This window comes from Erpetoichthys calabaricus, chromosome 2, assembly GCF_900747795.2.
Source record: "Erpetoichthys calabaricus chromosome 2, fErpCal1.3, whole genome shotgun sequence".
In the NCBI taxonomy this organism is placed as follows: Eukaryota; Metazoa; Chordata; class Cladistia; order Polypteriformes; family Polypteridae; genus Erpetoichthys; species Erpetoichthys calabaricus.
In genome coordinates this window covers 280,289,389-280,302,086 of record NC_041395.2, presented here as the reverse complement: position 1 = coordinate 280,302,086, position 12,698 = coordinate 280,289,389, and the positions used below count along the sequence as shown (strand labels likewise).

General features: G+C 37.1%; 1 protein-coding gene across 1 annotated transcript in view; it reads left to right on the top strand.

The window, feature by feature from the left end:
• The window catches only part of wdfy4 (WDFY family member 4), a 204,653-nt gene that overhangs the window by 176,687 nt on the left and 15,268 nt on the right, over positions 1–12,698 (top strand). Inside the window, exons 48-51 of the mRNA XM_051923799.1 lie at positions 3,604–3,646; positions 3,745–3,864; positions 4,540–4,657; positions 5,389–5,498. Coding sequence (XP_051779759.1) covers positions 3,604–3,646; positions 3,745–3,864; positions 4,540–4,657; positions 5,389–5,498 — 391 coding nt within the window. The remainder of the gene's footprint in view (positions 1–3,603; positions 3,647–3,744; positions 3,865–4,539; positions 4,658–5,388; positions 5,499–12,698) is intronic.

The following is a 12,698-nucleotide window of genomic DNA, read 5'->3' as shown; positions in this document are numbered from 1 at the left end:
CTTACTCAAGCCCTTTATCTGCCGCCCATGTGCACATGTGTGACATAGCTAAAAAAAAATAATTTAAGAGAGTTAATGATTGGGCATTATGTAGTTCCAGACACTTTCATATGGACTGTCTCTCTGAACTGGACTAGTCAACAGTGCTTTTACTTGACCACAGTGCATAAAAGAGGCCTTATTTTGATGGCTGGTATCAATGAGAGTTTTCTTTGCTTAATCCGACATTGCTTGGTGTAGATGTCCTTGAAGTTAGAGAATGCACAAACAGTGATATGTTTAGCTGACTGCTCAACATTCCCTATTGAGCCCAAACCAGGCAGTAATATTTTCTGTCAGAATCGGTGTATTTAGACCTAGGTTAGGTCCTATGTGATGTGGACACCAAATTATCTGAAACTGTCCACCTTCTCCACCTGATTACTATTAATACTGAGGGGATGGTAGTGCCTCTGCTGTTTTCTCCCAAAGTCCACGATCAGCTCCTTTTTCTTGCTCACATTCAGGAGTAGACTGTTGCCCTGACACCAGAGTGACAGACCCTCCACTTCTTCCAGGTCAGCCTGCTCTTTGTTGTTAGATACCAGGCATACCACAGCTGTATCATAAGCAAACTTGACAATGATGTTAGATTTGTGAGCAGCCATGCAGTCATATGTGTAGTGGGAGTACAGCAGTTGGCTCAGAACACAGTCCCGTGAAGCGCCTGTGTTGAGAGTAAGAGATGATAAGGTATGGTCACCCACTCAAACCACCTGGGGTCTGCCTGTCTGGAAATCCAGCTGCACAATGAAGTGCTCAGATGCAGGTTCCTGAGCTTGGTGATGATCTTAAAGGGGATTATTGTGTTAAATGCAGAACTACAATCAATAAGTAGCATTCACACATAATTCCCTCTCTTGTTGCCCAGATGGTCTAGTACTGTATGGCATCCTCTGTGGATTTGCTGGAATGATATGCAATCTGTAATGGATCCAATGCATTTGGCAGAGAATTGTCTCATGTGATTTTTGATTGGCCTGTCACCCACTGCATGGCTGCTTTTCAGTCCTGACTTGGGATCCTGAGGTGGTTCTTCCGAGTGGTGGGTGCAGCAACGTGTTATATCAGTGCAACAACGTGCTATATCAGCACATGCACCCAACCTTTTTCTCTCTGTCTTTCTCAAAAAATGTTATAGGTGTTAGTGTAACGGGTTTGTAGTCAGACAGGTTGGACTTGCTTTCTTAGGTACAAGGACAATGGTGGACCTTTCAAAGCATGTTAGTACAACAGACTGAGTTAAAGAGACATTAAATATTACTGTGCTAGTGCCAGGTGATAATCTTGTAAACATGTACTGAAATACTGTCCGGACCTGCTGTCTTCCTAGCATTTCTGGTGTGTACTTTCCTGAAAGCTCTCCTTATGTCGTGTTCCAGACAAAGTGAGACATGCTTCTTCACTGAGTGGTTCTTCTGCCACAGATATGTTGGACTTCAGGCTGACGGTAGATGAATTCACATTGAAGTGCAAGTAGAAATGACCTCATCTGCCAGAGAACTGTTGACACTCGCTGTGCTGGGAGTAGTTGCTCTATATTCCGTTATTGTTTGCAGACCTTGTCACATCCTTCTAGGATCAGACTGATCAAATTACCCTTTCACTTTCTACCCATATCATTTTTTAGTTACTTTCACGGCTCTTATTAGATTGTACAAGGTGGCTTTGTAATTGTCCATATGCCCAGACACAAGCCGTGAGTTGTATGCAGTGGTACATGTGTTTAGTGCATCAAATGAAACAGAATTTAAAAGACAAATATGCAGCTTGAAGCTACTGGGTATTGGTGTTGTACCAGTGGAAAATGTAAAGCTTCACTTACAATAGCTGGTGTGAGCAGACAACCTTTGACTCAAAAAAATAGTACCAAGAATCTCTGAGTGAGAATGGGCCCATTTTGTTTATAAGAACAAAAGCTTTAGAGTTAGAGCATAATAATTTGAACCAGATGGATAGATTATTTAAAACACAAATGTATGCAAGGTGATAAATGAGTAATCATATTGATCTCTATTGAGTCACTTAGAGTGAGATCAGGTTTTGTTTATTTATACATACACTAGCCATCCCCTGCGGCTTTGCCCGCGTATTAGTGAAACAGGACAGTGAGGATGGCCCCACCCAGCTCTCTACATCTGGCGTCACTCTTCCCCCTGCCCTCGGCCTGCTGCCTCTGTCTCGGATTAGCGCGAATATATTGCTCCTGGAAGCGAACTATGATTCTTCACGCAATGAGAGAAGTTGCAAAATCAACCGGAATGTTCATACAAATTATAGAAAAAAAAGATCTAAATCTGTTAAGTAGTTCTCTCGTTCGCTAACCGAGGCAGAAACGTGAGTGAGGAGGGCCCCGCCCCCCTCCCTGCATCCCAGTGAGTCTCTCTCAGATTTGCGCTAATAAATCGGTACCGCAAGCGAACTATGATAATTAGTGTAATGAGAAAGTCACAAAATCAATGGAATGGTCACGCAAATCATAGAAAAAATCTAAATCCGTTAAGTAGTTCTCTCGTGAAAAGCGACATACGAACGGGTCTAAAAAACTATAAGAAATTTCTCGCATGGACCGCGAAATTTTTAAAACCGTTTCTTAGCGAGCACCTATGAGCCAAGGGTAACCTACATTCCAAAATTTCAAGTTCCAAGTCCTCATGGTTTGGGAGTTTTCATGATGAGTGAGTCAGTGGTAATTGGCTTTTATATATATAGATATACATATATAAAGAACATTGTAAGTCTAAAGTGATTATCTGCCATTGTTTAGTCAGGAAAAATGATGAAGGGTGAAAAAAGAACCTTATTTAGTGCCTTAATATCAGTGTGTAGCAGGGAGGTTTTAAGAGTTGCAGTTTCTTAAGGAGAATAGAAGCTTGGTATAGAGTTTAAGGTCGGGAAATCTGCTCTCTCACTTCAAGGAACATTAAAAGCATTATCAGCAATAACTCGGAGGACATTTTTTTTCCACTTTGTAAAGAGAATTATAAAGATATTAGTGGTTTATCTAACTTGTTTACATGCTTCATCATAACCTTGTACTTCTTTAAAGCAGGCTTGTTAAATGAAGTCATAAATGTACATTATACTAATTTGTAGCAGCCATTTTCTAACACGTTCAATACTGCTATGTTGTCTATCTATGAGTTTTCTTTTGTTTAAAAATGTTAATTCTAAAGGAAATGCTGGAGTTTTATTTTAGCCTTCTCTCTGTTTCTCTAAAATATTGGACTGACATGTCACAGGTGGCTGGAGCTTATGCCAGAAGTATTGGGTACAAGCCTACTTTACTGTAAGATAACAGTGCTACATATTATAAACACTATGCTTTCCTCTTGGTAGACGGTGGTTATCAAAAATAAATCATTAGCTTATAACGTAACTGAAACTTTGCCTGTTGGTGCCAGAACATGTTGTATTTATCATCTCTTTGTGTGCTGTCATAACTTCTTTATGCTCTTGCTTTTTTGTTAAAAGATTTTTGGTTTTGAATTAAACCTCTAATTACAGTTTCTTTCATTAAGTTTTTGCCATGACCTCTGCTAATTCTATATGACCTTCTTGTAGGAAGCACACCATGGTTGAAAAGACAGCCCTCCAGAGCTGGCAGGTTGGGCCTGTTCTTTTTTATTTAAATACATATCTAGTGTATGTGAAATACTGATATTTTTATTGTAACCATTTTGCTTCTTCATCTTTATTTTATAGAAAGGGGAGTTAAGCAATTTTGAATATATCATGTACTTAAATACCTCGGCTGGCCGTACCTACAATGACCTCATGCAGTATCCTGTCTTCCCATGGATTATTGCGGACTATGATTCTGAGGTAATAATCAGCTGAAAACTTTATTTTCAGTTCTTTCATCTATCCATCCATGTTATGACCCTGTTTTTACAATTAAACAGGTGCTGAAAGAGTGTTTTTCCTGTAACAGGCCTGGTGATATAGTGGTTAATTGTGGTGACTTAGAACACAAGAATGCCAATTTTAAACACTAGCCTGGGTTCTGCCCAGATTATTTCTCCCATGTCCCAAGAAACTCCAGTTTTGGTTGATTAGTTGCTCAGAAATGATTTTTTAATGTAGTAAAAATGTTCAGTGGCTGCCTGCTTTATGCCTGATGCTGACAAAATAGGTTTCATCTCACCATGGCCCTGTGTTGCACAAAGAGAGTTAAAGAGTTATTTGGAAGAAGGAATTAAGAGATCACAAATTAGCTTTGCCCTTATGATTTATGAAAGGAAATTGACCTACAAAGCCAGATAGTCTTCATGAAAGGTTCCATTCTCACCTGAAAAGAGGGAGCAGTGGTACGACATGAGTTCCTTCCAATAAAGTTCTACCAGAATGCACCTCAGGATTCCATTTTAGAAAATCAAAGGTGCAACATGAATGACCTGATTTAATTATAAGTGTTAACTTTCCGAGGCTGATTTTTAATTTCATAAGTGCAGTACATACTGGACATACAATTCAAATAAATCCTCATTATTTTTTCAGACTTTGGATCTTTCAAATCCTAAAACATTCAGAGACTTATCCAAGCCGATGGGTGCCCAAACTGAAGAAAGAAGAGCTAAATTTATTGAAAGGTATAATGAGGTGGAAAACAATGACGGTAAGATAATGAATAGATACATATCACATTTGGGACATTGATGCAATGACAGACATTAAAAGGCCAAAATAGTGTTTACATTTTTATATATTTGTATATAACGAATAATAAAAATGAGCTTGAAATAATTTGTTTCCTAATCTGTATGAGCAACTAAGTAATTCTTATTTTCTCCTTTCATAAAGATAATAAGTTAAAGTGTAATTTTGCACTGAATACATGTCAGTCACTGCTCCTTTCAATTGGATATGTTGTTCTGCAAATCATTGGCATATACTGATTATAAAATGCTAATTTAGCATTAGAAGGATAAGCATGGTGCACTGTGCGGTTTATCTAGTGGGAACGTACTCAGGATTTAATTTAGAACAGGATCCGTTCCCCGTTATTATTTTACATTATTTTTCAGTTACTCATAAGACCAAGTTAATAATGTGTCTAATTGTTTAACAAATCAAATAAGCTGTTTAAAGTTATTTTTCTTTGTTTTTGTATAACTGCCTAATGATATTTATTTTGTATTGCAACATTTTGAAATTACTTAGCTTAATCAAGCAATATTTGTAATTGCTTTTTTACTATAACAAATACAGTAATTACATTTTTAAAATGTCTTTAAAGTAACAGATGTTAACTATTAAGTGTGGGAGCTGGTATTCAGTGTAATCTTTGCCTTTCCAAGTAGATCATGTTAATAAAAAAACTGTTCTGCTGTTTTTCTCACGTGATAGGTGACCTCTCTGCACAGTGCCACTATTGCACACATTATTCATCAGCTATCATTGTTGCATCCTTCTTGGTGAGAATGGAGCCTTTCTCAAAGACATTTCTGGCTCTCCAGGTTATTCTTCTTTTTTTAAATTGTATAAGTGTAGCTGAATGGATTTTTTATATCTCTTAGTATATTTCAGGTATCTATCCTTTCATGTATTTTCTTAAATCTTTCAGTTCAACAATGGGTTAATACCAGATGGAGGTTATCCTAGCCATATCAAATACGAGGCAGGACCCCACAGTTCGCTTCAGTTTTTCATTTCCTTTCCTCCATTGTCAAACCGGCTATGACTCAGTTATTCTATTGGTGAACTTTATGTTAATCATCGAGCTTGTTTCTGTCACTGAGTGTGATTATATATATATATATATATATATATATATATATATATATATATATATATATATATATATATATATATATATATATATAAATGTTGTATGGCCTTAAAACTTACTGTTAGTGCATTATTGGCTGTGTCAGTACTTCAAGTCTGTACGCAGTGAAGAAAACTAAATGGTAACTGAAAACCAGCTATAGGCAGATTGCTGTTCTAACACAGGGCACATTCACCTACACTCGCTAATGCAGGGCAAGTTTAGGCTTACTTAGGTGAACGTCTTTGGAATATGGGAGGAAACAGGAGTGCTTGGAAAAAGCAAGCAGTGTCATCACAAGAATTGACTGGGTTGGGATTTACATCAGGATCTTTGGACCTGTGTGACAGCACTGCTAACCGCTGTACCGATGTGCTATGTATTCCTTCATACTTTTTATTTTCAAAGAAAAATTTTCAAAGAATGTTTAGAATTACACTGTTGTATTCATTAATGTGTCATGTGATGGACTGGCATCAAGAGCTCTTTCTTGTCTGGAACCCAGTGCTGCCAAGATAGATGCTGACTTCCCACTGTCCCAAACTGGATTAGACTGTTTGGATAACCTTATATTATTTTATGTTACATATCCAGGTCAGGATCATAGGAACCTACACCAGCAGAAACCAGAACAAATAAAAATGCAGCCTGCTACACTAGTACATTTTTGAGATCAAATTTAAAAGTAGTTGAGATGTACAGGTACAAAAATCATTTTTTTGAAAAACATTTCCATGAACTCATACAAAACATACTTTTTCTGAGCTTTGAACTGAACGTGAACTCCATCCACTATAAAAGAGAACATCAGCCTCCAATAAACTGTACGTACCAGCAATCGTCAGGTGACTTTTGTTATCATTTAGGGAGAATGTACTATAACTTACAACTTTCAATCCCATTTTTTCCAGTTCATCATCTTGGCAGAACCTCTCGTGACACCACTAGCTACAAGGCAGGAACCATCCCTTGACAGGGCACCAGTCTATCACTGGCTTTATTATTTAACACACATATCCTCACTCTCACTCTGGGCTGAATTTAGGGTTGTAAACTAATCTTACTTTGAAATCTTTGGAAGTTCTGAAAAAAGGGGCAAGCACATACGGCCATAGGGAGTACCTAGACACTCCTCATGTACAATGACTGGGCACAGTCTTCAAACCCAGAGTGCTGGATTGATGAAGCAGTAGCTTCCATATAGGAAAAACATCATATTTCTAATTTTTTTTCTTATTTATAGTTAAATCCTTTGTGATAGTGAGGCAGTAATCAGTTACTGGAGATTGTTTAGGTTCAAAGAAATTAAACTCACTGTAACTTTGGAAATAGTGGGATGATGGCAAAGTCCAGCTTTGAACTTCAGTCTGAGTGCTCTGATTTTCCTCCTACATTCAAAACACATGCAGATTAGAGTGATTGGTGACGTGAAATTATTCTGCTCTGAATGGGTGTTTGTGTGTCTTGCACACATACTGAGCCAGTATAGTGCTTCTGGTCAACCTGACCTGAATTGAATGCCTTTGATATGTGAATGGAAAACCAGAGTACCTAAAGAGAATGTGTAAACCCCACACAGACAATTCCCAAGCCTGGATTTTGAACTGATTATATGATATAATCTTTATCAATTTCAGGCTCTTTCTCTGTGCTGGACAGCCCATTTCACCGTATCCCCAGCACTTCCCTCAAGTATCTCAGCAAGAACAAACTCTGATCCACATGCAGGACAGAATCCACACTGCCCCAGCATAGGTTTTCTCAGAGATGCTGTGGAGTGCAATAAGGAACCATCACCATAGCCAGATAGTCCAAATGCAATATTTCTGTCGTCTGCACAACATAGAAGAGGTGACTTAGCCACCCAGTGTGGCCTTGGTACTATGTAGCTTCCCAATCACCCCAACCACTTTAACCACAGAGTTGGGCCCAACTCATACTTCTGTCACTGCATTTTCCAATGAGCACATATCCACCAAATTGGGGAGTTACTCATAGTGCTTTTTACACATCTCAAGGATATCCTCAGTTGAGGTGAATGTTTCAACACCCTTTCTGAGAACTGCCTGGGCAATGTCTCACATACTTTTCCTAAGTTATTTGATAGTTTGCCAGAACCTCCTCAAACCTGTTGCAAAAGTCATTCTCCATTGACTTTTTAAACTCCACCAACAAATTGGATTTTGTTATACAGTAGCTGCTATCTTTTTAGCCTGCCAGTATGTTTTGGTCAAGTCTGGAGACTTGTTTGAGAAGCCATTTTTCTTAACTTTGACAGCCTTACTGCTGGTGTCCATCTAGGTTTCCCTCCATGGCAGACACCAACAACCATTTGGGCTCAGTTCCTTATAGATACGTTCCATACTTGAACAAGGTCTATTCAGATTATGTCTCCAGGAATTCTCCTGTCATGTAGGAGGAACTTTTTCAGAAGTAAATGATGAACTTATTCTGAACAGAATCATCCACAAGTCATTCGCAGCAACACCTTACTACTTCTGTGGCTTTTCCAAATCTGTCTAACAAGAGTTTCAGCCATTTTAGCTAGCTCACTACCCAGTTATCAGCTTGTCATTTCTCTTATTCCAGATTTTCAGAATGCACAGCCTCATACTGTATATAAGGACATGACTACAAAGTCAACTAAACATTTGCTAAAGGTATTCTGGTATCACGATAATTGGCAACCCTGTGTTTGAATAGGATGTTTGCTATAGACAATCCATATAGCATACAAATTCAATAAAAATGCACTGCTCAGATTCAAAGGCAGTTGTTCTTCCCTGTCACACCCCACAAGGTGTCATGTCATTCCACATATGTAAACATGTAAATAACAATCACATTTTTCCTGTCTCCTACACAAAATCATATCTTCCATCAGATCAAATATCTGCTGTAAGGAGCTCATAAGCTGAGCCAACCCAACACTTAAGCAAAGTAAATGGCCAGCAGTGGCCCACAATCTGCCCAGCCTTGCACTGAAAATGGGAAAGATGGGGAAGGGAAATTTCAAAAAAGATAAATAGGATCTTGAGCCGTTAAACATGTTCTTCGATTGCGCTCAGCAACCCCGACCCTGCTCTTCAACTATGCTAATATGAGGAGCCACCCTTCCTTGTTCTTCGATCACATGCAAAATTTCAATGAGACCAAAACTCCCAGGTCTTCAACATGCTAATGTGGTCGGAAAAACAACGGGAAACAAAAACATCAATTTAAAATAAAAAGCAATTTCTTTATTCTTGGTGAGAGGAGGCAGGCTGCCCGCCTGCCAGCTCAAGTTGCTACTGACAGGTCAGATCAGACAACCTGCTCAAAAAAGGAAGTTAGCTCAGTTTTATACCTGTTTACTAAACAAAAAGAGGAAGTATGTCAGTTCAATTTGAGGTCACGCAGAGTTTGCAAGTAGCTTAAGATAACACATTAAATCAGTACGTGCAGAAGTACACAGTAGTCAGCATGCCCAAAGTCCCAGGTTCCCCATCCAAATTAGGCTATGCAATTCAGCTATGGCTAGTTTTACAGAGACAGCACTTTGCAAAACATATACTTCCGTATTCTTCTGCACCATCAGGGTTACAACACTTCAATGGTTATGTGACAGTTACAATTTAAGAATCTTTTCTCAGCTTATAAAAGGATTAATGTTATACTGTCGGTTAATGCACAGCACATTCTTATTATAGCTTACATTTCAGTTAATAATGTGTTTTTCTTTCTCACTGATTACACTGAGACCTCCTATGTGTAACTTTTTAACAAGGGGCCTCCAAGTTTTATTTTGCTGAGAACCTCACCACATATGTAACTGGCACTGCTTGTAAGTATTCCATGGAGTAACTTCAAAGTGAGAGAGAGTCAGTGCTGTATTTAGAAATGACTGCTAATATATCTACTTAATATTTTTTCAACCTCTCACATTATTCTGTCTTTTTCCTGGCCAGAGTAGTTTTTTTTTTTTTTTTTGCAGAAGTTAAAGTGAGTGATGTCTCAAAATAATAAAATATAAGTGTGCTTATTAACCTGTTGTTTGTAACTGTTTTTTTAGTTTTCACATAATATTAAACATCATTGGAGCCACTACACCATATTACATTCATTGATGAACTGTTTTACTGCTCAAAGACATACACTGATTCCTTCCACTTAGCAGCTTAGAACATGTGTGCTGCTTTACATATAGATTAAGCAAGTCTTGGACTAAGTCAATGATTTATTTACTTATATCTTTCTCTCAAAAGTGAAGGATTGATTCTTTACCTTAGATCAAAAATGCATACATAATGAATAAAACATTACAACTGGAATGAAGTCATTGTACTCTAAGGTTCTTGCAGGAGAGCTGCAGTAGTTTTTACTCTTTTCTTAGCTTGTTTCTGGTTCAGTTCCCTTTTCTTTGTAAGCATCCATAAAATTGAGATTACGAAAGATTTATGATCATCTTCTTCACATTTAGATCATGAGGCAAAAATTAATCTTAAAAGTGCCATAACGCCACAAAAACCCCACTTACAATGCCTATCTTTATTAGAGGGAAGAGTAACAATTGAGGTGCTGTATGTTGTAAAATTCTGTTTATGTGCAATGACATGTAACACAAGTTAGTGTTGAATGATAAACTTTACTGTATGTCATTTTTCATTCTCATTTTAGGCATACAAGAACAAGTCATACTGTTTGATTACATTTGTTGGATGTGATCATGGGATAAAAAAACAATTAAAGTTTAGATACTCTAATGCAATTTAAAAAGAGTTTTTACCTACCTATATAGCGTTTAGGGAGCTATTTTAAGGATTGCATTATGGATGTAGAACCATGCCATTCTGAGGAGATTCTGAACTTCATACGTAGATATTGTATTGGAAACATTTTTGTTATATTTTTAGTGAAAAAGTATGATTTCAATATATATGCAAATAAATTTATTAGCATCAAAAGCATACAAATAATCTGTTCTTCTCTTTTAAAAGTATTAGATTTATACACTGCTATCCAATTGATTAAAATAAAATGTTATGCATATTTAATAGCCTGCATAAAACAATAAAGATATTAGGTGCTCCACAATGCATTAGGCTGCAGAAAAATCCCATTCTTCTTTGCTGTAATAACTTTAACTTGATTTGTAGCACTAACAACATTTACTATGTATATATTATTTTTATTTAATATAAGTAATCTTTTTACTGTAAATTATAGTGTTTCTCCAGAGATTTCTATCAGAACTTATAAAATCTGCAAAAAATGAAAAGCCTCAATCACCCAAAGGCAAAAACATCAATGTGTGATTAAGCATATCATAATTTTAATATGCTTCTGGGGAAAGCTATATGTCTTAATTTACTCTTTTTTATGTGGCGCTTCAGTCCTGAGGTAAAGTCTTTGCTTTTCTCTGCCATATGATATCTGTAATTCTTTATTGTTATACAATCCTTTTCACATTCACATTCTACACGTTTACCTTACAAGAATCAATTGATTATAATTTTTAGTAAAGTAGAACAGACGCTTTGTGAAACATAAAGTTCATTGTGTGCATGCTTTTGTATTTCCTATATGGATCTATTTGCCATCATATTAAGGTATCTTGCAACAGTAATAGAAATGAGTTATAGAAAAAATAGATTGAGGATTGATGATTATTACAGCCTATAATGTAGTTTAAAAAATCATTTATTTTAGTTTCCTGTTTTAGCGAGTAAAACTGTTTAATTAAAAAACAAGTAAAGCATGCAGTGCATGAGTTAATTAAAGACATGTGCACACGGCTTAATCTACTGTACATGCAGACCTACTATTGATTTCTCAGTTCCCTTATAGTTTTGTATTTGAACTATCATAGCAGTTGATGTTGGACATTACCTTACTTACATTTAGAATTAATTAATCATATGCTATAGTCTAGGACTAAGTTATATTACCCTCTTTATCTTTGGCATGGCATGTGCCTTTTCCACTTTAGCTCTAGATGTGAACTGGAATGTTTGTTCATTTAACATCAAAAACACAACAGTGAAATTACAGAGAAGTGAAAGGATAAGTTTCTTCAATAAGGAGCCTGACCTTGCATTGTCTCTTTCATTGTTCAGCATGACCATAACTCACCATTGCTAATTTTGATGAGCAGATCTGTACACCAGTTATTAACCAAAAGGTTGGGCTTATGTGCAACCATGAAACAAACAGCAAAATGCCATTTCTTTACTTTAGAACCCCTTTCAGCCCTTGCTCTCAGTTCTCTCTACATCAATTAAACCTAGATTCAGTTTTGCCTCTACAACAGAACCTCTGCTGCCTATGTCGTGGCCCTTATCAAATTCTCATCAGTCCTCTTCTCCAAGAAAATCTAGTGCAACAACATAACAGTGGAAGACATCCCATAATGGAGTTGGACATGTGTGCCTCATCGTTTCATAGTAATGAGGGCAATGAGGGGAGAGAGGGACTATACACAGTTTCAACACATTTGTCTTGCTGGGACAAAAAAGAATGAACAGACCTTTAAATACAGTATCAACAGTAGATGATCACCATATGAAACCTCAACGATTGTAACTGCAGTACAGCTCGCCACCCCAAATTATAATTAAACTGAGATCCATACAATGAAACACACAGCATGCTTTTCTTCTTCCATATGTGTCAGTGGATTCTTTTTTTTTTGGTCCCTGAAGATTTCACAACAAAGAATCATCTCTTTCCTTAGAGACAACAGAAACTGAACAAAAAAAGTATATTACTGCTTTGTACTTTCAGCTCTGAGGCTAATACAGCTTGTACCTTCTTCTAGGGTCAAGTGAGCTAATGTAGTAACATATGCATGTCTGGCTGTTGGTTTTACTTAAACAAAAGTAATAATGGATTGTCAGGTAAATTTCTAGGT